We start from the raw sequence: 27846 nt of genomic DNA on the forward strand, positions 1-27846 counted from the left end.
AATATCAAGCCAGATAGCACATAAAAAAGTAAAAATCACAAAGCACTCTACGTTAGAGAGCAGACTAACAAGAAAAATATACAGCATCAAAGCTAGGATGCATTGGGCTCTTCCAGAAATTTTTTGTGCATGGGAGTGGAGGATATATTGGATATTTTGTCTGGGGTTTAGTGAAAAATCTTCAAAATTTGCCTTGTTTGGGGAACAAAACTGCTCTGTTTAGGGGTGATTATGAATGTCCGGGGGGGGTCAACTGATGTTTGCCCCTGGGGGTTAGATCTGTTGTCCGGGGGTCAAAAGTCATAATGTCCGGGTTAAATTTCCAAAAATGTTATATCCTCTACCCCCAATATTCAATTTTTTTCTAGATGAGCCCATTCATTCGTTTAGAATCAGTTACTGTATTTAAGGGGTTTATATCGGAATTCGCTTTAACTGGTTTGTGACATGACTCTATTCTACTGGATAACTCGAAAGCTAAGCAGATATGCCGTGAGCCGATCTGGAAGCAGAGACGATCTGCGCGGACCACATTGCAATGTTACATTGAACTTATAGCCCGATAAGAGATGAATTTCTCGGTTTGGAAGCTATGTCATTTAATTCCCGGACCAAAACCCACGTAAAACCACCGGACTGAAAGTAGAGTCTATTGCAAGATTTCGAAAAATTTGCTGCGCGAAAATATAGAAATCTCTAGATTCAATCCATCGTCCAAAATGTGCCACGAATCTAAATTTCACTTTTTCTTAATTTGGAAAGGTTGAAGATTCCTATCTAGCCCTTTAGGTTCTAGATCAGTGCTCTGGTACTGCTTAGCCTGTAAAAAGTTGCCGTTAGAACGGATGAAGGCTACATGTTTGATATCGCTACCTAGCCTCGCTATATTAAACACTTAGTCATGCCTCTACTTGAATGATATCCAAAACTCGAGTCTTTCTATTTGGGAAGTCTTTAAAGCCCATGCAGCTGCTTGCATAAGCTAGCTCGAATTTTTTTCGAAGAAAAACTATTTTCTTTTCACATTTTCTTCAACTATTCGCTATTATTTTTTTAAGAAATTAGTTATCAATATTTTCAATATAAAGCCTCTTGAATTTTTTTGGAAAAATTTCATTAATAAATTGAAGAATGTTTTCAGAATTATTATTCTTGGAAACTCAACTCAAGACTCAGCTTAAAAAACCATATTTATTCTAAGAATTCGGATCAATTAACTTATTCGATTCTACAAAATTATAAAAAAATCTCCCGTTTCGTAATTATGGGATGTTGAGCCCATGGAGAATACCATATTACTTCGAAAAAAACGCCCCGGGCGTTATTGAATTATTTCAGGAGGGGCGTTTATTCAAGGGGGTGTTTATTCGAAGAAATACGGTGATGGTAAAAACAAGAACACTCTCTAGTACTTCTTTAGATTTAGATTATGAATAACAAATATCCAGAAACAATAGAGGTTTTAAAAGGGCGTACGTTTTTGACGGTGAGACGGTAGTAGCTCTTTTTTTGTCGTTGGTATTGGCAACTCTTTTAAAGTTGAGGTCACTTAACCCTTTCAGCCCCAGAGACCTGCTGGGACCCACTTTACCGGGCTATATTTCCGGAACTAAGAAGTTTCCGGGAATCTCATAAAATTTTGAAGAATATAGGTTGGTTTCGCAGCGCCATTACTCCTAACCGATGATTTACTGACACAAGACGCATGTGCGAAACTTTTGAATTTTTTTTCTTCAAAAAGTGCAAAGCTCTGAGACTGAAAGGGTTCAGCTTAGCTAGTGGATATCTTTCTGCAAAAGTTACATTGGTTTAGATTAGCTTTGATTAAATTGATCAGAAATAAAAGACTTAAATGTGCATTTCAATACTAATTCAATACGTCGTATCTGGGACGTCTTTAAGATGTTTCAAACTAGTTCAGAGACGAGTAGGTGACGAGAAAAGACTTTGTGTTTTTACTGGACAGGTGCTTTGTTTTAAAGGTATTTTAAAAATCTAAAAAATTTCGAAAGATTTTCTCTTTTCGTTTTCTTTTTTAGTTCGGCACCTAAAACAGTGAGCTTTTATAAAACTAATATCAATCGCATAGAGGGGGTTTAAATTTTTTTGCGAAACATTTTTCGGATATTATTCATATTATTCAAATATTTCATTGAAAAACGAAAAACGTGTTTTTCTTTGACACTAGCTCTCAAGAATACATAAAGTTATATTGTATTCACTTAAAAACTTTAAATCTTAAAAGTCTTAAATAAAAGGCGGCTCAAAAAGTTTATCAAATATTTTGAAGAAATTGATAAATAAAGTAAAATAAAGAATAATGAGTGTTTTAAAAATGAATTTAAAAATAATAAGAACTTTTTATAAGAACTATTATGATTATCCACAGCATCAATCCCAATTAAAAGGCGCGTCAAAAAGACATTAAATTACTTAAAATTTAAGAGCAGAAAAATACTTTTCCAGCTAATTAAACTAAATTTTAATTATTTTTTTTTTGCTTAGGATTGTTTTTAAAAATTCTTGAAGACCGAAATTGAGAAGAATCATGACGCATACCTTGAGATAGCACACATGCCGTTTTTTAAAGATGAGTCGCGATAAGGCTAATTCTAGCCTTACAACCTATCAATCAAACACCTTGTTGGTTTGATTTAACCCTCTAAGTGCCACGGTCTTTCTTTTCTAAGCTTTTTAAGAAAATCGCTATTTCAAACTTTAAAGGCTTATATCTCCGGATCTAGAAGGAGTTAGAAGCTCGTTCATAGCTCGTTAGATAGCTTAGAGTCTCCTCTTTCTTTTGCACGGACCTGACTGAATGATGAAAAAGGTGCCCGGTGGTAAAACTTCAAATCAATTTGCTAGATGAGGTTCTTGGATCACTCGTTGACCAAAAATGGTCAAAAAACGGATTTTTGTCAAATCTTTGCATTTTTTTTACTTTTTGGCTTAAAATCTCGCTGGAAAGATTCACTTTTGAATTTTTTTTGCTTGACCATGAAGCAAATCCAATTTCTACGAGTTAGACAAAAAATGACGATTTCTAACTCAAACTGGGCATTACAGGCCCTCCAATAAAGGGTTAAATTGTAATAACTATAGGTATAAGTTTTTGCAAGTATAAGGTAAATAAAGGTCCTGAAAATGAAATTTGTGAATATCAACAAAAGTAGTTACACGTTTTTTTTTAAGAACAAACTATATAAGAACATAAGGCTTCGATGGCCAAAATATTAAGAGCAAGTTAAGAACATTTTTAGGCTTAAAGCTGAAAAAGTTAAGAGTATCCGAAGGCTTCATAAATTTTGAAAAATCTTTTGGAAAACGTGAATTTGAAGATTTAAAAAAATCCGATTTTCTCAATCTCTTTCCAAAACGGTGTAAAATACTTTCATTTCATGCAATAGTAAGAAAAAGTTTAACTTAAAAAAAGACTGCTTTCCCAAGCTTTTTTTGGAAATATATGTAGTCTTCAAACTTTTTTTGATATTGTTGAAAACATCTTGTCAAGAAACTTTTTTAACACACAAATTTGCACGTCACACCTTTTTATTTCATAAATTCTTATCTTGAAACTGATTTGATAAATTTATATTTCCTGTTATATATTATCAAAAGGTGTGGAGTGAGAAATTTTTTTCCTTAAAAGATGCTTCTAGCAAAATATAATTCACTTGATAAGATCCAGAAAGGATAAAAATAGCAAAACAATTCAGATAAGATCCAGAAATAGAAACCAAAAATTAGGAAATACATCAATTCAATGTCTAAGTCATTTTTTACGTCTGATGATTAGTTACAAGGGGGGCCCTTACAAGTGATGTCTTGGATTGAAAAGTTGCATGATTTCATGAAGTCATTGAAGTATGCCCATCATGTGTCAAGCATTATGATACCCAAACTATTTATATACTCAAAGTACATTCGCTGCATTTGTTTGTGGAAACCACTCTCGAAGGAATAAGTCTGATCACGCTGGCGACCTGGTTTCCACCTTATAACGAGAAAGGGTTCACACTTAAAATGAATGGACTTTAGATTTCAGTCATCAAATATAATATGATTGAAATTCATTTAAAAATATATAATTGATTCATTTCCTCTTAATACTTCTTTGTTGCTTCAGTAAAATAATACCGATTCTTCAGTCGAAAGTCATTGATGAGATCTAAGATTGAAACAGATGCCTTTTCGTTCAAATATCAATTTACAAAATCTTTTTTTTCTAGGTCAAAAGATTTGCAAGGTACGAAGTTGAATTGCACAGCAATCCTGCAAAAGGGTCTTCTTTTTGTATGAGCTAAAGAATATATTGTTTTATCTCCGATATTTGGTTTATAATGGGAGTTCTTTATCCATCAAAAGAGAAAAACAAGTAATGAGAAATTAGCTAGACTCGTGATCTTCAAACTCAAATTCGAAATGCAAAATTATAACAAAAACTAAAGTGTCACACACAAAAAAACAATACAATACAATCAGCGTTATCTTTTTTGTCTTCACACTTACAACAATAAATTTCGAATATTTTCCCTAACCAAGAACTACTGTAGTTCAAATATGATCGATCCAGCCACTCTCCTGTGCTCCCTTACCGACTTAAAAAAAGAAATTGGATATTGAGGGGGGCGTACGGGGGTCGCAGACACCGAAATACCGACGCATATTTCTTGGATTACCGCAAAATTTGATAAAATCCTTAAATTTGTCACCGCATGGCATGTTTGACACCGAAATACCGTCACTTTTTTCTTCAAACACCGAAACACCGATAGAAAAAAGGGTTAATACCGTCACACCGTCAAACCCGCACGCCCCCCCCGATATTGGATATTGCAAAAAACTAGATGTATACTTAGTTCTCGACTTAGTTAATTTTGTTGAACTCCTTTCACAGTCTATCACCTTTTGTTGAGAAAAAGATCAAATTATGAGACAGAAAGTAAGGGTAAAATGTAGCAGCACCGATACTTAATGATAGCAAAGACAGGCTACCTTTATCAAAGTAAATCCAAAATAATTTCAAAAAGTTGTAAGTAGAAAATCAACAAGCAACCAGCAAATCACTATGAGTAGACGAAACTTTTCTTGAAAATTAAACTTGAAAACGGAAAACATAAACAAAAATCTTCCACCATGAAAAAATTGTATAGAACCAGTAGGGGTTGATATTAAAAAACTCTTTGTTTAAAATTTTCATTTGAACTCCAATGAAAACAAAAGATAGCTTGCTAGATGAGATTAATATATGAAAGACATTTGTGCAAAGAAAGGACCCCCTTTTATCTTTATCTACATTATTTGGTTAAATTTTATAAGAAAGATTATGAATTCTAAAGGTACTCTTTAAATCTGTTCCCTGGGGAGGAGGATTTGTTAATATCAAGCCTCATCATTACACATACCCATCTTGATAAAATAGACACGTTACATCAGTACTGTGTACTGGTAGTACAAGTCATATACTGTATGGCTTTCAAATGAAATCGACTTGAGGTACATTCTTATATTAAAAAGACGAATTTTAGAGACTAAGAAATCATAAACAAAGCAAAAAATAGATGAAAAATATTGAAAAAACGAAGCTTTTTTCAAAGAAATCAAATAACACTTGAACTTCAACATTTGTTCAAAGCAAAATTTTGATAAAACAAAGAAACAGAAGGGGAAATTATTTTGATAGAAACCTGAAACAGAACACGTTTTCTTGATCAAATTGGAATAAAAGAATAACAGATAAAGATAGAAATGATTAATTGCCAGACCTTGACCAGGCTTGAAATATTTTTTTATAGGAATGAAAATATTATTACATATTTTGTTCAATACAGTACATAAATTACACAGTTTTAACACAAAAATGGAAAAAATTAACAAAATACTTTTCAAAATCATTTATTGTTGGTAAAACCTCATTCTTCTAAATAAAAAAAAAGAATTTTCCAACAATATTTCAAATCAGCTTTTCAAATTTGAGTGCTATTAACAGAAAATAAGCAGCAGAACCTCTTTCAGAATTTTTCTTGATTTTTTCAGAATTGTTGAAATTTTTCAAAAAAGATTTAAAATATTCTCATCATTCATAGTGACATAGTGACATAGTGACAACCAAGAAAAAAAGCGCCAAATTTGGTCTACCACGTGCCTCCACATTTTTGTATCGACAGAATTCAACAAATTATGTTTTGATAATTTTATTTTCATACATGTTTTTTTTTTTATTAGAACCCAGTTTATAAGAACATTGATGCTGAAATTTGTCGAAAAATTAAGAACATCGTAAGAACATGCCAAACTGAGGCTTCAGTTTGGAAAAAAATGACAAGAAACTACAATTGTTTCCTCTTTTCAAGCAGTTTTAACTGAACTTAGGGATGGATTTTCTAAAATCGAGAGTCAAATATTGTCCAAATTTTACCAATTTTAAGTGCTTATTATTTTGCATGATATTGTCGATTTAGAGTAGTCTGAAAAATTAAGAACGCATTTAAGAACATTCAGCCAAATTTTAGGTGTTCTAATAGAAAAAAAAACGTGTACGAGATAACACTATACTAGTCTGGAGATCCATACTCTCTATTCAAACATTACACCACATAGGCAAAAATCCCATCAGAAGCTACTCATTGAGAGTATGGTATTGTTGACCCAGTTTGAATTTATTTACATTTGGTTTGAATTTCGTGCCAAAAAAGCCGTTGATTAGGTTAGCCAATCATGTTCGCGCACTTCCAATCAAAACAATAATATCAAAAAATTCTGATTTCCTGAGAAAAAATTCAGGTAGTTGAAAAATAAGCTATCATAATAACCGTTAGTTGTCCTAAATCCGACAGCCCTGCTTAAATCTGACCCCCCCAAATGGCTGCTATGAAAAAAATTCTATGTTTACAAACATTCCCTCTTTTTTATTCTGAATCCGTTGCTTGTGTGCATAAATTAAAACGTTAACAATTTTATAATAAAAGATTATGTTTTGTATAAGAAGCAATCATTTTTATTTGGTTCAATTGGTTTAGTGTATCAAATCTCTCAGTTTAGTTGACACTTTGGTATCTTCATTGCGTCACAGCAAAAGGTTTGTTTTTATTTTAGTTTGTATCTTTGAAAGACCGCATCGGATAAAGGCAGGGCTGTCGGATTTAGCGCATGTAATGATAAACAAAGTCAAAATGCTGTGAATGCGCTAGAATCGGCAATAATAAAATTTTTGAACGAAGGAAAGTTCATTGACTTAAAAAGTCAGACAAATTTACCGACTTACCGACTCAATTCTACTCAATTTTCGAGAGTCGGTCGGGCGACGCGAAACAAAGATATTTGTGATTGTCGCCCTACCTTTAGAATAGAAACAAACCCTTTTCAATCAGGACCCTGCCGACACACGGGACTTAACGAACACAGGACACGCGAAAGTCCGGTGTAAAATGAGAATTTTTTTACCACTGGACAATTTCTACACCGGACTTAAGGAAGTCAGATGTCCGGTGTCGGAGAAGTATATTTTTCCCACAGGACAACCGGATTCTTCATCGCATAATCGGGAAATCGAAAGTAATTTCATTCGGCTTGTGATATTTGAGAGCATGGATGTTTGGAAGCTGCAAGAATAAAGCCAGACGATCTCAATCGAACAGAATGGACGATCGAACCAGTCGAACAACAATCGAACCAATCGAATATTACCCAGAATTTTGACGTTCGATTGCGTTCGATTCGGTTTGACTGGTTCGATCGTTGATTCTGTTTGATTGAGATCGTCTAGCAATCAAAACACCTGACATGACCAGTCCGGTGCGTCCGGTGTTTCTTAATTCTTTGTTTCATAAATGTCCGGCGTCCAAAATTCCCTGTATGCAACACTGGACTGACATCGGACTTATTGCGTCCGGTGTAGCGAAAGGATACTTTTTGCCACCGGACAAATACATCGGACAGTCCGGTGCGTCGGTAGGGTCCTCCTACTGCCTCCTAGCTGAACAGCTAGCCGAACAGTGAATGAACTATAGTCCTCCAACAAGAAAAATTAAGTGAGATGAAGTGTAAGAATATAACTTAATAACGAAAAGATACATACTCTTGCAATTTCAATATTAACACTGTTGACACTGCATGTTAGACCCCTCGTGGTTGAGCAAAGAAATACCTTAAAATCAAAATCATCAAGGCAGTCAACACGGATTCCTGTCTACCACATGGAGCTCCACCACACAGTCTATTTTTTCACCATATTTGATGCCTTTTTTGCCGCGACCGAGAAAAATGCATAAAGCAGCCGTGCCGGATCTAACAAGCACAAAAAGTTAAAAAAAGAGGCTGGGTCGGCTATGAGGATTTAATTCTTTCCTTAGAATTGACACAAATCGAAATAGAAAGTGTTTTGAGTCACGTCCAGTTCGGAGTTCCAGTTCATCCAAATCCAGTTTCAAAAAAAGGATGAAGTTTTTGGCAAGTCTTCTTGCTTTATGTTCCTGTACAAAGATTCAGGCCAATGAAGATGATCAAAATGGGTAAGAATTTTATAGTGTCGACAATGCTGTATATATTTAACAAGGCACATCCTAAAAATATTTTTTTAAATAAATCAGCGACTGCTCCCTCCTACTCCCTCATCCTACCTACTTTGTTTCAATCTTTTGTGTCTGCCAGTGCCAGTGTGTCTGTAGATTTGCTACGGTAATTTTGGACTTTCTTGAAAGCAATTTGCTACAGAAATTCTATGCCGTTTGTTGCGTTGAGGGAGGGGTAACAGATAAAAACTGGAATGACGCCCCCAATAGACCTTTTTTCAAAGAGGCCACCCTGTTGAATAATTATGTAGTCCAGCAGAAAAACAATGATAAAACCATGCATAATTATTACAATATGTATGATACAGTAATTATGCATGGCTCTATCATTGTTTTTATGGCTGGACTACATAATTATTCAACAGGACGTCCTCTTTGAAAAAAGGTCTATGGACAGATGGATTCAGGCAAATTTTCAGGGTTTTGAGCTGCTATCGTTTTTATTTCAAAGATTGAGTTTGATTCAGTTTAAAGAACAACATAACCTGTTTAATTAGTTGGGAACTATCAAAACACAAAAAATTTACCTCAGAATGGACTTTTTCTGTTAAGGCCTAGGACATAGGACATCAATATTTTGTCATGATTCTCATGGCTCATGTACAAAAATTAGGATTTAGTTTCAAAATTCAAGCAAAGATTGAGTTTCTGCCACCGTTAACTGGTAGCAGAAAAGGCCTGGAAATTTGCCTGAGATTGGATTGATTGTGATTTCGATAATCAAGCTTCATAGACAATCAATAATCAGGATTTTAATTGAGGCTTGATTGCTTATCAATTGATCGATTGATCATGGCATGGATAGTGGGAGAAAGCGACAGTCTATTGAATAACAAGTTACTCCAGTATACAGTTACCATGAGATAAGGTAACTTGCATCAGTGAAGGGGGACTTGCGTAGCCATCAAATGCCTGACCAATCAAAGTAGCAAAATTTCAAAACAAAAGTAACAGTACAAGGACAGCTCCGCTTGCAGCTCTACTCTACGATTTTTGAATCCCATATTTACCACCTGAGTATTTTTGTTGAGTTACTTGCTTACAGAATCGCATGTAAATAAGACAACGTGGTTTGATGATAAAAAATCAAGCCAGATCAGAAATTTTAAGGAAGTCAGATGTTTCTCTATGGCTGCTGGAGGGGTAATCTCAAATTCAATAATGATATTAAATAATTATACATGTGACATCACTTTTATGATTAGGAGATTTATACATTTTTACAACCTGCTAATTTTGTTAATCAGGTTTGTTTTGATTTAACTTTGTATTCTAATAACAAGCCAGGTCATTCATTCTAGAGCTATGCATGTTAGCCTCCAATGATGCAAGTTACCATCTCACTGTAGGAGTTCTTGGTTGCAGTGTTGCAATCAAAAAAATCATAACAGCGCTCATAAAGCACATAACATATTCTTATGATATAATTATTAATATTCACTGTAAAACAAATTTGTTATGCACTGCAGTGGAGTGGATGAGGTAGCTCACACGAAAACTAACTTACCTTCCTTGAAGCAGCATACACCTTTGTCCATCATGGCCTTAACAATTGATCCAAAAGGGTACCCTCATCATGGAAGATCATTTGTTTTGGTCTCCAGCTTTGGAAAGTAGAAATGGTTTTGGTTGTTTTGATGGAAAATGGTACAAGAAACTTGAGTTTAGTTTTTGCTTACTGATAGAATGACAGGATCCTGTATGTCTTCCTTAACTGATATTACTTTCCCTCAGTCAGTGCAAACAGGATAAGTTATCTTGTCCCTAGGTAACCAATGTGTTGTCAAAGACAGATCAATTATATGAAGTAATCATTAAAAATATCCTGGAGTGATTAGTTATTCAAAAGACCCTGTGCTGCATCTTCCCAAACAACTACTGGCTCTAAAATGATTGCTTGATCACAATCAATAGCCATAATTATGGAAAAAAATAATTTCGGTAGATTTAGGATTCAATTTTTTTCCATAATTTTCAAATCTTCCTCTTAATTTAAGACTGGATAATGATCAACCAGATGGACCTCAAAGTCAACCAATTATAAGAGACAATGTGACCAGTGCCAAAAGTGCTAACATTAATAGTGCAACCATTGCCACGTTTTCAATAAATAGATTTAACCAAAAGAAATATGAAAACAACGAAGTAAAAGAATATTTGTTAAAGGTATGTTTATAACTATTTTTTGGGAATACATCAAATGGTATTTTTGTTGTTGATCCTATATATGTCCAGTATTTTTACACACATTTTTCAAATAAAGTTAAATATACTACACATTCAAGAGGGGGTGTAGATTATCATTTTAGTCAATTCTTATAGCGCCAAATTGCAAATGCTAGACAAAAAGATCTCAATAAATTAGATTTAAGGTGGGCTATCTTCAAATTTAGAATTTGTTTAGAAACTAGGGTGTGCGTTAGAATTCAAAAGATGTATTGATAAATTGTATTGTCATTTTTTTTTTTTTTCATAGATTTTGAGTCGATATGACTTTATTTTCATACAAGAAGTACAGGACGAGAGTGAAGAGTTTATTCATTTGTTTATTGAAGAACTTAAAGGGTATGGTATTCTAGTACCTAGATTCATGATATGCACCACTGTAGAGTCTTCTGAGAATTTTCCACCCTAATACGTCACTTTTTCTACTTTTTAAGTGACGTATTGGGTGGAAGATTTTAAAAATTCTCAGAAGACTCTCCACTGGTGCATATCATGAATAGCCAGGTAATGAGATTGGATTTGAAGGACTGAAAATTTATTAGATACAATCTATATGGTCATCTTGGTCATCCGTAATAAGCGACATAATGATAATCTGTCTGTGTTATTTCAATTCAGAATTCATTTTAAAATCGCAGAGATAAGACACAAGTTTATCATTATTATCATTCTTGGAATTAAATTTGAAGGCCGTGTTTTTCTGTTTTTCTAGGATGACAGGGAAATCTTACAAATATAAGCTTGGTAAGGCATCAGGAAGAAAAAGCAAGAAAAATCAACTTATGTTCCTCTATAGGTACAGTATAAAATTTTTTTCAGTGAAATATTATTTGGTAAAGGGTATATACATGTTGTGGGTTTCTTTAAACTTTCTTAGTGATTTTTTCATTTCATGGCATCTAAAAATTCTCTTATTTAGCTCTATTTTCATCAATAGAGATTTCATGTGAATCAAGCTTTCACGATAAGGGTTGTAGGGTGGTTTCTATTCATCCGTTCTGGAATGATTGATTCAGCAGTGAGTTTAGAATCTTATTTACAAATTGAATATTCTTCCTTCTTATATTGTAGAGATTCTTTGTTTACATTGATTGATCATTATCAATACCAGGATAATGATGATAAATTCGAAAGACAGCCATTTATTGCTAAATTCAGATCAAATAAACTCGAAGGTAAGATATACTCAAAATTTTGCATTGTAAAAAGAAAGGAAAATAATATTTTGGTTTTATGACTGTTGTATCTTATTTTTAATCGCAAAAATTGTGATCAAAGTCTTTGGCTTGAAGTGATTTGTATACATTTGGTATCAAAGAATTAAAAATTGAAAATGAAGTACAAATCATATCAAAATAAACCAAACCTGTTAAGGTTATGAATCATCATTATTTACTATTTTTCTATTTGTACAAATGAATTTTAGCTCAAATATGACCGTTGCTGTTCTCTCCCCCATGATTTTCAGGCCTGTTTTTTAGATCTCTCTAAAAAGCTTACAATAATTGAACTTATTTGTTTAATGAGGGCTTCAGTACAAGCATGTTCCTAGGGGTTCTTGCTGAAGTTGAGGCTTATTCTAAATTTATTCTTGGTTTTCAGCTAAAATTTCAGTCTCGTAACCTTATAAAATTATTATTCTCATAAAATCTGAAAATTAATCCACTTCAAGGTTGTTTGTCTCGTGTCATTGTTGATTTAACTTTTTCTTCCTTTGCAGTTGAAGAGTTTGCAGTGATTGGAGTTTGTTTGCATTATGATTCAGTAGAGGCTGAAATCAACCATCTAGCCTCTGTCCATGAAGAAATGAAAAATTTTTGGGGTGATATACCAACCTTGATCATGGGTAATTTCATGACAGGTGGAAGGTAGGAAAACTGACTGTTATCCATTGTGAAAGGTTATTCCGTCTCAATGGATTTCTATCTCAGCAAAGTATATAATATAATCATCATGATTTATACTGAATTCAGCACTAAGGCGAGACCAATTTAATTTGTTGTTCTACGGGCAGATTGTTAGCAAAATATGGGTCGGTCGGTAGGTAAAATAAAAATAAATTTTTCATTTATCAGGGTTGGTTAAGTAACAAAAATGTTTTCCAAAAAATATCTGGTTCAAAAGTGTTTTTTTATCTTCGATGAACATCATAATAAAATCTTAGTGTATGGAATGCTTGATTTCCTAAATTTTTCAATTTCTTGAATTAATTTTCAGCTTTATTCGAATTTGATTCTTACAAATAAGTATACATTGCAGTGGAAATTCAATATTATTATTTTTTTGATTTTAGCTAAAATAGGCACAGGAAAAAATGATCTTATCCCAAGGTTGGAACTTTTTATTTTTCCACCCCGGATATTTGTAACTTTCCGACCCGGAAAATGCCATGGGATCGTGAAACACCCACCAAGCTAAATTCCGTGTTGGAAAAGTTTTAGTTTCCAAGGTGCGAAATTGTCTAATTCCGACTCGGAAAACAAATTACTAGAAAATTCAAAGGTTGTATTTCGTCAAAACCCGGCAAGAAAACCGCGATTTCCAATGTAAGGTTTTTGAAAATGCGGGTTGGAAAAAGTGGATATTCCAGACATTGTCAATATTATTCTGAATATTCATATTGGAAAAAGCCCGAAACGCAAGGTCGGAAGTTTGGATATCACACATTTTCCAAGTTGCGAAATTGTCAAATCCCGGTAAGAAAACAGTGATTTCCAACGTAAGGTTTTGAAAATGCGGGTCGGAAAAAGTTGATATCCCAGACATTGTCAAAAATATTTTGAATATTTATATTGGAAAAAGCCCGAAACGCAAGGTCGGAAGTTTGGATATCACACATTTTCCAAGTTGCGAAATTGTCAAATTCCGGTAAGAAAACGTAAGGTTTTGAAAATGCGGGTCGGAAAATAGATAGTCGATTTAAATAGAAAATGCTCTGACCCATCAAGGTTGGAAATTTGAAAATTTTGACCTTTATAAAGAAAATTGAAATGATTGGAAATTAATCTAAATTCATTTAATTAAGAAATGGCTAAAAATAAGGTAGATCGGAAAAATCTAGTCATTAAATTTTCAACGTTATATTTAATTTAGAAATATTATTTTCAATTAGAATTAAAAAGCTATGTAACATAAGCATAAATAAAAAATCTTATCAGATTAGTTAGCAAAAATAATAAATCTTGATTAATAACATACAATGTGGCGTAGAAATTTATAAATATTAGCTTCAATTAGAATTAAAAAGGTATATGTCACACAAGCATAAATAAACCCTAGGGTTGGTCGGGCCCGTAGAACAACAAATTAAATTGGTCTCGCCTAATATTTTTGAATGGTTTTTCCTTTTATTTCAGCCACATATCAAAGACAAAATTGAGAGAAACAGCTTTGCAGAAAGACTCAAATTATGTGTGGTTTGTTGACAATATTGACACAACCGTCCTTAAAAACAAATATTGTTATGACAGGTATTGTGGATTTTACTTCACACGAAATAATACTTTTATAAGAATAATGAGGCTTGAAATCGTCAAAAAAAATTATATTCAAATTAAAATAGAAGGTAAAAACAGTAAAGATTAGCTGGTATTAACACAAAATAACTCAAATAAGAACAGGATTACTTGAGGACCCATTCTCAATTTGATTAAAGCCAGATTGACAGTATAAAAAGTGAGGTATGAAAAGTGCTGAGCTTGCAAAAAATTGCGATTTTTTTTGGCAATAGAATGTTTCCTTTCTAAAGTTACATTTTAGAGATCATTAAAATTTGGCACGTTTTGACCTTAAAACATGCAGCGTAAGAATATAAACGAATGGTCTACATTTCTGTTTGAAAAAAGAAATTTCTACATTGCTGCTTGTGCGAGATCAGCACACAAGTTCATATATATATATTGCGTTTAAAACTCGAAAATAAATAATTTTATTTTTGAAATCTTATCTGACCATTTTCAGGATAATTGGTTATGGGAATATTACAGAGAATATTCAATTGGATTCAGTAAAAGCATTTCGATTCGATGATGAATTTGGTCTATCTATGGACGAGGTAAAGAGTTTTGCGAAGCTCAGTACGTTAGTATAACGTTGAATGAACATTAAGTAAACCTTGAGTTCCAACTCAGTCACTGAATTTAACGAAAGTTTGATTTTCAAAGGCTTCTGTGGCCTTAGTGTCTGCCTTCAAATTGTAACCCAATGGACGCAGAATTTAACGTGATTTCAAGAATGCATTAAAAAGGCAAGCAAAAGTTTCAAAATCAAAAGTTATGGTTCTTTTTAAAGTATTACCAGATACTACCGGTAGTTTTCATCGAATCCCCATAAGGGAATCATAGCCACTTAACTCTAACGATAAATTAGATTTTTTTCTCTGTATATACTGGAAACTAATTTTTCAGATAAGAGCTGCATATAAAATGCTTGGGAATTAACAGAAATTCCTTTTTCAGTATTTTAGAAAATTTCACCATGTTATACCCTCTTTTTAGGCAAAAGCCATAACTGACCACTATCCAGTAGAAGTCGTCATAGGTAGGTTATCATTTTGAGCTGATGTAATGTAGTCCCTTTGAGATGTTGAAAAAAATTGACTCGCAGTTGATTCTAGCTATTTGCTCTCGAACTGTTCAACTTATTTAGTAGAGCTAAAGGAATACTGAAGAATACTAAAGTATTTTATGACGCTTAGGGAAAAAATTTGTTCAAATAAGAATTTCTTTCAAAAACCTTCTTTCTCTTACTCTTATTCTTCCCTATTTATTCTTTTGAATATTTTCAGGTCCAAAAGTTTTTTCGAATGATGTCGAGGAAAAGCCAGCTAACAGGTAATCTAAATTACTTTAGACATATGACTTTCTGTGCCGGGGGGGGGGTACTTAGGCAAATGGAGGGTACGGTATGTGCCGCCCTTAAGGGTACCTTTTTGGACTTTGGACTTTAAAAGTCCCGCTAAGGGTCGGAAAAATCAAAAAATCAAATTTCAGTCCCGCTAAGGGTCGGAAAAATAGGAAATTTCAATTTTTTACCCCCTGAAAGATCGAAATTTGGTCAAAATTGGTCAAATTTGTCCCGCTAAGGGTCGCAAAATTCCCAAAATTTTCCTTTGTTTTCTCCTTTTTAGTCCCAGTAAGGGTCCAAAGTTCGAAAGTCGGGCGGCACCCCCCCCCCCCCCGTCAGCTCGCAACCCTAGTCCCCCCCCCCGGGCTTGCTGTGCAAACGGGGCACGGTATAAAGAGTCTTCTAGTTTCAGGATAACATGGCCATGCTTTCATCATGTAAGAATAATCACTGTAACAATGAAATCTCAATGGATTGAGATTTAATAGGTAGACACAAAAAATAGTTCAAAATAGTTCTTTGCTAAATTGTCTCAAACTCTAAAGCTGCCATTTTAAATTTCTATGAGTACGTTTTAATGTTCCAGGTCAAATTTTCATCAGCAAATTAAATCTTTGTCATATACATCAATTGTGTTTTTGCTATTATTTTTGTGATAATCTCATAACAATGATCCACCACGCTCTGTTCTAAAGGGATAAGGCGAATGTGACGATCTGACCTGGTTGTTCATTCAAAACGATCAAAACCGCGTTGCCTTTTGTTTGAAAACGAAAGCGAAACCGAAACCGACTGGGTTCTAATGTTTATGCAATTGTTTATGTATATGATTGACAGTTGATTTTGGTTCGTTTTTTTTTTAGTTTAGCAAATCAGCGCGATCAAGAACTCAAACTGGATGAAAAAGATGAAAGCGGCTCGCCAACCTGGGCTAATTCTCTTACGGAGCCATGGTCTTTAGAGTGAATACGTGCCGTGCGCGGAGTATTTGAATCTGCTTGGAGATAACTGTCGCCCAGTTCTCAGATTAGGCAACAGTAATGGAGTATTAGTTTTTATTTGTTTTATTAGTTTCATTGATTTTTTATCAGCTTCAGTTACGCCATTGACAACAACGATCTTAACCACATCGAAGTGGATTTCAATGATTTGAAGATAAGTGAGGCAGAAGTTGAAGGTGTTTTATCTATTGGTTCGTTCAATGTTCAACGTTTCGGTGAGAAAAAGATGAACAATGAATTTGTTGTCAAACATTTATATAAGGTTTGTTATCTGTTATTTTTTTCCGCAGAAACGTGTTTCGTCTTTCCCAGGACTCATCAGTGGGGTTCGGACAAAGCAAGCTTTCACCAATTCTGGTCTGTAAAATTTGCACCGTTCGACGTATGGAAATCAAATTCTGTAGAATAGTGTAGTTTTGGGATCGTAATATTAATGACAAATTTTAATTTTCTACCACTAATAGTTTTTGAGTTATTGGTGTTTTGTGAAGTTCGGACAGCTTTTATTCTGGTCTGTAAAATACCGGGTGCGTCAGAAAAAACTTTGGACGTTTGGTGAGCCACTGGGACCGAGCAAAGTCTTTTTGAAACTCAAAACCACTTTTATTAGAAAGAGGATAGTCTAACTTAAATTTTGAGGTATAGCTTTTTAAGTTGGGTAAAGTATTTCTCAAGTTATAAGCTTTTGAAGTTAAAATTCACTTTTCGAAAAGTGTAAAAAAACGTCAAAAATGGGTAATTAAAATGTTGTGACAATAGACAGTGTTGTCGAGGTATGTTAACTCTGGCGAACTCAAGGCAAACCCAAACTCTCTGATCTTTAGTGAGACGCGGCATTTTGAGAAAGAGAGATTTTTTTCCATACATCACACTCTTCACAGATAGATTCTCTCAAAAATTCACCAAAATAAAATTTTTAATTGTTGTTTTACAAATTCCCGCTCTGGTATGTTTTATTACCCAGTGGAAACATTAATGACATCGTTAAAAACGTGCACATCAGAACAAAAGAGAAAGAGAGAGATAGAAAAAAAGAGAACAAATTTAATTACCTGTTTTTGATGCATTTTTGCTCTTTTTGATAAGTAATTTTGAGCTTCAAATAGCAATATCTCAAAAAGTTTTGTTTCAAATTTAATGAATGATACCTCAAAATTTAAGTTAGACTATCCTCTTTCTAATAAAAGTGGTTTTGAGTTTCAAAAAGACTTTGCTCGGCCCCAGTGGCTCACCAAACGTCCAAAGTTTTTTCTGACGCACCCGGTATATGCACAGTCAAGTGTTTGAAAGAGATTTGGAGACATCCTAGTTTCCATTTCCAAAGAGATGTACTTTCCGAAAATGTATAACAAGGGCTTTGACTAAAAATATCAAGCGACAGAGAAATCGAACCAAATTTCCTCTACTTGCTAAAAGGTTATGAGTGAAGGTAGAGAGTCGATCACCATATTTCCCTTACTACGTACACCCTATCTGGAAGTGTTTGGGATTCGAACACAGTCTATTGCGGTGCAAGCCTGTGATCGAAACCTTCACACAACCAATCGGCAGAATGTTAGTGAGACACAGTGATAGCCTTACCCAAATGGTGAGTGAATGTATACCAAGCTTATCGTTCTACATCTGCAATTTTGAGCTTTGATAAGCTCATTTGACGTCAACAATACTTCGATTATTAGCCGGATTGAGAGAGAGATTGACTGAAAGGTAGATTGGATGTATCAATTAGAAAAATCAATCTTCAAATTTCAAAATCGCCTCCGGAAATCTTACTCTGTACCAGAGTGTATCTCACGTTTATCGCTTCGTAGTACAGCACTCAAAGTGCGCATTGTCTGTTTGATAAAATATTCCCGTACGGGAACCTCTGCGATTAAGTATGATTTAAAAATAGCAACACTTCTCTCATCGTCTCCCCTCTCTCACCAACACTTATATCGTAGCGGTCGGTTTGAAAAATCTCAAATGAGAAAAGATAATGACAACGGACCCTCTACGGCAATAAATTTTGAAATAAGATATTGGGTCTGCGTACAGACAACCGGAAATCTCTAATTTGTACCATTTGGTCTTTCTAGATTATGGAACGTTACGATTTAGTTTTAATACAAGAAGTACAAGATCAAGACTTGGAAAATGTTCCGAACTTTGTGGAAAACTTTCGGAAAGCCACTAATAAAGATTACGAATACAAAATCAGTGAAAGTCTCGGCCGAAAAACTTATAAAGAACAATATTTATATATTTACAGGTATTATTATTTTATTTTAAGAACTGAAAGTTAAAATTACAATCGATATTCTCTAATTCGATTTTCAAAGGAGAATTGGATTTTCATGGAATAAGGGAGCTTATCAAATAAGGGAGCGTCTTGTTGACGGGGACTTTAAATTTCATCGAATAAGAGCAGCCTATCGAATAGTAGAACGTCGAATTAGAGAGCGTCAACTGTATGTAAAAGACTCTCTCTAACTCTGGCCTTTCTAAGATTTTGAATTTTTTTTCAGAGGCTTTTTACGCTGAAGCTCTTCGCATAATGCGTACATACATTTGATTCTTCTCTAGTTCGACCTTAAAAATGTTCTTCACATTAGAGAAAGATTCAAATCACAGAGAGTAATTTAAACCACTTTCAAGCTGAAGGGACCAATGTTTTAGTCCGAATTAGAGTAAGTTTACTGTAATGTAGATTTACTGTCTAATGTCTTTCATCGGATTACAGAAGGATTTGAATAATGGCGGCTCGAATTAGAGAGAGTTTACTGTACATAATACACCTTGGCGCCTTCCACATAGTACGTACGCACTAAGGGGGGAGGGGGTCTTTTCAAAAGCGTATGCTTGCGTACTTGGGAAGGGGAAGGGTCAAAGGAAAATGCACTTACGCAGAGAAAATTTCTTCAAAGCTTTTTTTTGCTTGTTCTTTTGTCGACTTTTACACTTCTTATACGTAAAGTTTCATGTGTGAAGTAAAGGTCCGAACCAAACGATTTGAATTCGAAATTTTCTTCAACCGAGGGGTGATGAATGAAAAAGTACGTACTTACTAGGGGGTATAGCCATTTGCGTACGCTTGCGTACAGGGTTGGGGTACTCGATTTTCGACATTTTAGTGCGTGTACGTACTCCCCTTTCGACCGTAGTCGCGTGCTCAGGCACGCGCCACTTAATTATTAAATTATCCCTCTAAACTCGATCCAATCCTTTTTTTACACCTTTTTCTATTGTCTATCGGTGCGAAAAAAAGACTGGGACGGTTTAAGGGTGGTAAAACGGACAAAAAATGCCCGCGCGGCAATTGGCGGCTACGGTCGAAAAGTTGTATACTCAGCTCATTTAGTAAATGAGTAATTTACCAGAATTTTTCCTATTCTTTTAGACGAGATTTGATGGAAGTTTTTTACAATGATATTTATGATGACGGTGATGAATCAAAAGGTGAAGATACGTTCGCTCGTGAACCGTACATCATGCATATCAAATCTCATCTGTTACCAGGTAAGTTAACTGATAAGTGCAGTGCTATAAAGAATCTGACATTGTGGTGCCGTCACTCTGGCACTGAAATTCAAAACATCTTTATTGGAAATGTTAAATCTCAATATTGGTCACTTTAATGAGGGATATTTCTAGAAGAGGAATCTTTTCTGTCGCCCCTAATCTGCTGTATAACATATTATACAGTTGAGTCTCCATAACTTGAACACGCACGGGGAACACAAATTTGTCCGAGTGAATGAAATTTCGAGTTATAGACTAAGGTTTCTCTGACATTATTTACTGGAGCTTGTTCGAGTTATAGAGGTTTGAGTTAAAGAAAATGCAATATATTTCGATTTTTTAGCAAATGGTATCATTTTGGTGGGAGCTCACATTGCACCAAAGAAAGTCGCTCAAGAGCTTGAAGAAATGGTGAAAGTACATGCTTTTATTAAGGAGAAGTTCAGTGAAGGGATCTCTGTTGTTTTTATGGGTGATTTCAATGCGGACGGAAGGTAAGTGCCTTCTTTAACGAAAACCTAATTTCAGCAGATTTTAGGGGTTTTGTCCGAGTTTATGAAAATTAAAGACGGTTCGGTTATTTTGCCCTGATGTTTGTCTTTGACTTTAATTACCATATAGTATGCGTCTCTTTGTATTCAGGCAATGAGGTAATGGGTTCTCTCAAAAACGTCCCCTATTGTTTTCATTCATTCACTTTATTCGTTGATTCATTCATAAAAGTAGCGTATTCGGCTATGGTGCGCAAGGTCGTGTGTTCGATCTACAGTCATACCAAAAACACCAAAATGGTGCAAAATGGTGCCCGATGTTTTTTTTACATAATACCCAACAAATAAAGACTTAAGTCTTGCTTGATCATTCATGCCATTGCTCATTCTTTTCTTTTTTTCAGTTACCTGAGCAATAGAAAAAAAGAGAAATTGACATTTTTCAAAGACAACGATTACAAATGGATATTGGATGAAGACACAGATACAACGTTGGCGAAGAATGATTATACTTATGACAGGTGAGCTTTTTTAGTCAACTAGGTATTTTACTTTGATTTTACTTTGATTTTGATAGGCTGGCGAATGAAAAACTAACTCCTTCGAATTTTAGATTCTAGGCCGGCGAATTCTTAGCAAGCTCAATGTATTGATTAGCGTGAATCCATTGCGAATTGAATTTTTAGACCGGCGAACCGTATTTTCTTTCCTGCCTTGGACCAGCGAAATTCTTCAGGTCCTAAATAAGACCCCTGAATCATCCATTCACAAAAGAAGGGGTAGGTGTGAATAGATCAGCATGGATACAAGCTTGGTTGATAAATTAAAATGAAGAGTTAAATGGCTATCATCCCAATTTTTGTCAAACTTAGACTATTAGAGCCTTAACTTTGCCAGGGCTCACTATTTTCAAAAATGCGAAAGTTAGAAACTTTGCCTGAAAATTAATAGATTGTCACAAAAGTAGCATGAAACTGCCAGTGGCAGAATAAAAAAGGTGTCTTCTCTTCCTGACTGAAACTTTTTTATTGAAATTTAAAACTTCAAAGTGTCGTAGTTTGAAAGTTGGCACGAAATTTTTATATTCTTTTTCTAAAGCGTTCAGTTTTTGCCCATTCAAATCAAGTGGTCAGGAGTTATGACCTAAAAAGTGAGATTTTGAGAACGAGTATACGGTCATTTAGCTCTGAATGATGTAATTCATAAGTAAAATCTGATGAGTGGGTACAATTTAACGTAAAATGTAGTTTAGGAAGAACAATTTTTTAAGGGCGTCTTAATCCCAATAGCCTTTATTACCGCGATGTTCATTTTTCTTCTTCTAATTCTCATAGAATCATTATCTACGGTCAAGCATTGAATGAAATGATTATCGCTGACTCAGCGAAAGCGTTTTATTATGATGAAGCATTCAGCTTGACCAATGAAGAGGTAAGAAAAATCATTTTTTTCTGTGGAGTAGTATCTTATCGTAGTATTTCCTACTGCAAATCTGGATAATATTCTTAAAAGTATTAAATAAGTCAGCAATATTCTATAAAGTAGGAACAGTCTACAATCCTGGATTTAAATGATGAGACAATAGAGTAGAATAGAATAGACAAGAGTAGAATTTGATCTTCACCCCTTTTTCCTGTCTGTGGCGATGGGCTCTTCCAGAAAAAAATTGTACATGGGGGGGGGTGGAGGATATAACAATTTTTAGTGATTTACCCCCCTGACAGGGTGACTTTTGGCCCCCTGGACAATAGGTTTCACCCCCCCCCCCCCGGACAAGCATCTGCTGACCCCCAGGACACCCCAAATTACCCCCCCGGACAAGCATCTGCTGACCCCAGGACACCCCAAATTACCCCCCCGGACAAGCATCTGCTGACCCCCAGGACACCCCAAATTACCCCCCGGACAGAGCAAATTAACCCCCCGGACAAGGCAAATTTTGATGATTTTTTGCTACCCCCCGGATAATAATATCCTCCACCCCCATGTACAATTTTTTTCTGGAAGAGCCCAATGCTGACAGGACAGTGATTATCATATCTCAACATTGCAACTGAAGGGAGAGGTGACCTTCCTTTTTTTCGCAGAAAGTCCTACTGATTCTCAAATATTTACGTTCAGAATTGTATCAATTGTTTTCTTTGAAAAATTATACTGTAAACGTTTTCACTTTATTTGTTTTTCAGGCGAAAGATATAAGCGACCATTATCCAGTAGAATTCAAAATCGGTAAGGTGCTTTTCTTTTTACACGCTTTTTTTTATAAGAATAGTGTACTTTGGATGAGGGTCAAGTATTTTTAAGAAATTGTCAAAATTGAGAGTGAAATATTCTTAACGTATTCTTACTTTTTCAGACTTGACTTTTTTTACAAACATGAGAAATGATCAATTTGAGAGTTTTGGACTTTTGAATGAACATTTGGAGCTAAAATTACATTTCTGCCTCAAAGGTTAAATTCAAGTCTAACAAAGGAAGCAGTTTTTTTCTATTAACCAAATACAAAATGACTGATACTTATCAAATTCTGTGAAACCCACCCTAGAGGTTATTCTTAAGGTATTCTTACGATCTGGCCAATTTTTACCCTGATATTCTTATAGAAGATATTTGGTTTCCAATGGGCAAACAATATTTTAAGTTTATTTATTGCCGACCCAAAAAAATATCAGCGTTTTGATTGGTCGAGAGCATCGAGATATTTGCGATATTTCATATTTCTTTAGTCTGGAAATATGACCGGGTTGACTTTTGGGGGACTGGGTAAGCGGCGGGAGAAAAATCAAAACAAAACAGCCGAAAAGAACTGACCTTCGGAGAAACTGACTTGGGAATCAAAGGGAAAAACGCAACAAAAATATGTTTAGATTAACTTTTACTTTGGAGTTCTTCCATAAAAGACACTAAAATCAAATCTGATGAACTAAGAAATTATAAAACTACTTGACACCACCCAAATATTTTCAACTTTTGGCAAATTTGTCCGTGTGGTAACCAAACAGTTTTTTATCAATGCATACAAAATAACTTGAGATTCTTGAATGTTTGCCAATAAAAATTCTCATAACATAACAAGGGAAGTGTAATGTCTTGTATTAAACCAAATGACGAGTGATTTTTATAAAAGTTCTCTCCTAATTCTCTTTCTCGACAACAACGTACGTCCTTGACTTTTCAACTCAACAATCATTACATCTTCCTTCTGAAATTCGAAACATTTAGAGCTTGACGATAATCAAGAAAGTATCCAAATTGTTTTGCTGTTGAAAAAATGTTGTTCTTTAACCATTTTTACAAGCATACATTTCCATCGTGGGACTCCTTTCCTTAGACAGGAGAACCGTCGTGTGTTTTTTTATAATTTGATGTACACAAGACGGGTTTGAGCTGTGAGTCCAATATTGGACTCACATTTTTTACAGTGGGAAATTCGAATTTAGCGCTGTCCTCACTTACTAAAATAAAACCAAATTTCGAAAGTTGCGCTTTCTCTAAGAAAGTGTGACCAGTAAAAGAATAACAAAATTTGATTGGCCATGTTTTCAACCGTTATTAGGATCTGAGAAATTCAAACTCTCAACCCATACCATGCTATACATTTCGACATCAGTTTATCAAAGAAGAAATCATAGCATGGATTCCCAGGCTATCCTTTCCTCTGCTATTCTTTGCCATGGCCATATGTCATCGAAACAAAAAAATAGAAAAAGACTGAATGTTATCAATCTGATTAATCCAATGATGGAGGGTTTCTTCTTCATCGAAACAATACTGTACATCATCTGCATTTTGAATTATCAATCTAGAAACTTTCAAATACATCTCTGAAAAATCTGCAACTTTTCAAAACAAAACTTCTGGATCGAAAATGATCGAAAAGTTTTGTTTTTGTGTGAATATTTTCAGCGGGAAGTTATCGAATGTTTTTGTTCGAATCTAACGTTCGAATTAGATTTTCGAATAAAAACATTCGAAACTACACAGAAGCAGAAGAAGGCGGAAGTAAGTTTTGAAACAAAAAGAGGACAATTTTTTTGAGTCGACAATAAATTAGTTATCACATGACTTCTCGTGCAATACTCGATATTTTACTCGTTCCGAGATTTTACCGATATTTTTCCTCGCCTAAAGGCTCGGAAAAATATTACGGAAAAATCTCGGAACTCGTAAAATATTTCTCGTATTGCACTCGAAATCATGCGATAACTAGTACTTAGTGTTAGCTTGTGCTGTACTGAGCGCAGTCTATTGAATCAAATGTCTATTCCAGCGTGCCATTTAATGATAAGGTTGGCACACCATTTATCTTAAGGGAAGAAATTTTCGTGGAACAAATTTCCGCGAAACACGAATATTTTCAATTTATCAACCACCCCCCTTACTTTTATCTATCCCCTACCCAGTTGGTGTAAACCGCTAACCTATCAAAGCTATGTCAGATAAAATGTTTATGAGTGGTGATACATTATATAATAGGCTATAGTTTTTGGTATTGATGGTGTTCTATTTCCAAGAAATTCAAAATCTTTGATAAAACTATTTACAATTTTTTGTTCTATTTTCTTCTTACCTTCATCTCTGAATATTGCAAATGAGTTTGGTGCCCGTTGTGCATCCACTGAAACGCGAAACCTCCTCTCTTGTGTTTATACGTGTCCCAAAAGGCATTCAGATTGCTCCAAGTACAATCTTTATACCACCATACTCCTTGATCGCGATAAGCACAATTTCCAGCCCACAATACATCGTTATCCCTATCTGGAGTTGTCCACTTCATTCCGTTTTGAATGGCCATCGAATCACCAGCATTTCCAGAATATCCATAAATATGCAATTGGTATGCGTTTGATTCACCATCGATATGGAAGGTCGAATATTTCGCGTAATTCCATGATGTAGAATCTTTGTATTGAAGATCGAAACGAACTTCAGATCCAGTCAAAACAGATTGTGCAGTGAGGAGATGCAGATTGTCGTTCCCTAACCAGTGTTCATGTTGGAGTTGTCCGAAGCCTTCTTTATAGGTTTTCCAATTGCGAAAGAAGTTGGTTGTTCCGTCTACACGCCAAGGTCCATCCACCTTGAAAATCAGATATTTGCTTTATACGTTTTTTTTAGAAACACACTTTTAATAAACATGAGGCTCAGAATGCCTAAAAACTAAGAAACATCTAAGAAACATGCTGAGGCTGAGAATGAGAAAATAACATTTTTAATTCGGTTTTTTAAGAACTTTCCAATCAAAACAAAAGTGTTTTTTTTCTTTTCATGAAAATGAAATTATAAAGAAGTTCATAAAACGTTTCTTTTTACATGTAAGAAACATTTAAGGCTCAAAAGGCCGATTTCTTAAGAAACATTGAGGCTGCTTGGTAAAACTAGTTTCTTAAAAAAAAATCGTGTTTTGCTTTTAATAAGGATTTGACGAACAAATGGACCTGATTCAAACATGCATCGACGCAGATTCAGGAGTAATTCAAATTTTAGTATTTCAAAATTAGGTGATGTCCTGAAGAAAATCAATCATTTGACAAAACTCGCCTGTCTACCCATTACAACCCATCTTGTTTATTAGGTAGCAGGTGAATAACCTAATGAAATGCTCAATAAAAGATTATGAGAGTCACTACAAACCACTGACAATCGATCCTGGTCACCCAAATTCTTTGGTTGGATTCTTTTGAAAGTGGTACCCTAATGGTAGCACTACTCAATATAGGTGAACTGCATCGAGTAGTGCTACCATTTGGGTACCACTTTTCTAAAAACTCCAAGCAAAGATAGGGGATATACTTTCGCGAGCAGAAACTTTTGCGGTTTTCGCGAATTTTAGCCCTATTCGCGAAAGTAAATGTCTTTGAAAATTCTTGAGAGAGTAATTCGTGAAAATTTATGCTCGCGAAAAAATTCTGAAAAGAAATTCTACTCAAATTTTCCTCTTTAATGATCGGTCAAATAGTATATAAAAGTCAGTGCTACAAACCTCCATCAGTTGTTTGAGCACAAAACACTGGAACGATCATTCCATATGTATTGATATTGATTCTGTACAACCCATTGGTCCGTTCGCCGTGCATGTAATGCTCTTTGCAATCTCTTCTCGCCGGTTTCGCTCGACAATCACAATAAAATTTTGAAGGAATGTTGAAATCTTGGACGCAGTAGCATGAACCACATTGATTGGATTTGATCTTGCAGTATCCATTGAGAGTTTGATCTTTCAATTTTAGAGCATTTAGCTCTTGTCTTGTTTGACTTAACTTTTGACTTAACACTTGGTTAGTGTTTGTTAATTTCTGACTTGTATCTGTTTGCAATTTCATTAAAGCTTTGAATTGCAATTTCAACATTTTAACATCATGGTCAGTGCTAGTTGCATTCAGTTCTGGTAACATCGTCACCAACATCATCAACAGAAAATTATTCGTCATCTTTCTTCGTGTAAGGACCAAAGAAAAATAAATGCTTTATCATTTGTATATTTTCTATTTAATGGACTAGTGAAGAACTTTGAATGAACTGTATAACCTCCTTGGTGGATTTGTGTCTTTTTGTTTATATCTGCAATGCAGGTTCCTCTTTGACTTTTCATATTGTCATTGAACCATTGTATTTTTCTTTCGTCCAATCAAACCGCCTACCTTCATCGAACCAACCAATCAGATCGATTCGATCCTTTCTTTGATTCAGGAGGTAGATAGGATATTTCTGACTATGATGAAATATGATTTTTAAGATACTCAAATAAAAAAAGCAGATGTATCTACATTGCACTCAAGGTAGTTCGTCAGTGGCCCTTTAGCGTCTGAATAAATATATTTAATTTTCAATCGCCCCTCCCACGTTGGATCTACCTATAACTTTGGTAAATAAAAGCTTCGTTTTTTTTTTTGTAACGCTCTCGGTCCTTTGCGGTTTGCGATTCTAATATGTTGCATGTTATCATTGTTTAATTCAGTTTCTTTAGCCCTTTAAGTGCCAATGTCGTATGCTATGTAGGAGGGCGAAGCCCTCCTGTAATGCCCAGTTTGAGTTAGAAAGAGTTTTTACAAGATGCTTAGCTGATTGGTTATTTTTAAACAATAGGGATGACGCGTTCTTTAGAAAAAGTAATAAAATCGTTTGTCTCAACATTTAACGACCAACAGAGTCATCAAAGAACTTGTAAAAACTCTAGCTTGACCCCCAAATTTGGCCTTGCTTCACTTGGTT

At 34.7% G+C, this 27846-nt stretch overlaps 1 protein-coding gene across 2 annotated transcripts in view; it reads left to right on the top strand.

Moving 5' to 3' along the window:
• Positions 1–8308: 8308 nt before the first annotated feature.
• The window catches only part of LOC136813068 (uncharacterized), a 33066-nt gene continuing 13528 nt past the window's right edge, over positions 8309–27846 (top strand). The window contains exons 1-17 of one of the 2 annotated variants that reach the window (XM_067069592.1): positions 8309–8510; positions 10568–10736; positions 11047–11135; positions 11509–11592; positions 11868–11971; positions 12517–12664; positions 14153–14266; positions 14757–14850; positions 15293–15335; positions 15583–15628; positions 16739–16904; positions 18721–18893; positions 20022–20140; positions 20487–20637; positions 21039–21155; positions 21969–22065; positions 22821–22863. In XM_067069592.1, the coding sequence (XP_066925693.1) occupies positions 8437–8510; positions 10568–10736; positions 11047–11135; positions 11509–11592; positions 11868–11971; positions 12517–12664; positions 14153–14266; positions 14757–14850; positions 15293–15335; positions 15583–15628; positions 16739–16904; positions 18721–18893; positions 20022–20140; positions 20487–20637; positions 21039–21155; positions 21969–22065; positions 22821–22863 (1831 nt within the window). In that variant the 5' untranslated portion in view covers positions 8309–8436. Of the gene's footprint in view, positions 8511–10567; positions 10737–11046; positions 11136–11508; positions 11593–11867; positions 11972–12516; positions 12665–14152; positions 14267–14756; positions 14851–15292; positions 15336–15582; positions 15629–16732; positions 16905–18720; positions 18894–20021; positions 20141–20486; positions 20638–21038; positions 21156–21968; positions 22066–22820; positions 22864–27846 lie in introns of both variants that reach the window. The other variant, XM_067069591.1, reaches the window with a different exon arrangement.

The sequence above is a fragment of the Clytia hemisphaerica genome, unplaced genomic scaffold (genome assembly GCF_902728285.1).
Source record: "Clytia hemisphaerica strain Z4C2 unplaced genomic scaffold, Clytia hemisphaerica genome assembly, whole genome shotgun sequence".
Classification (NCBI taxonomy): Eukaryota; Metazoa; Cnidaria; class Hydrozoa; order Leptothecata; family Clytiidae; genus Clytia; species Clytia hemisphaerica.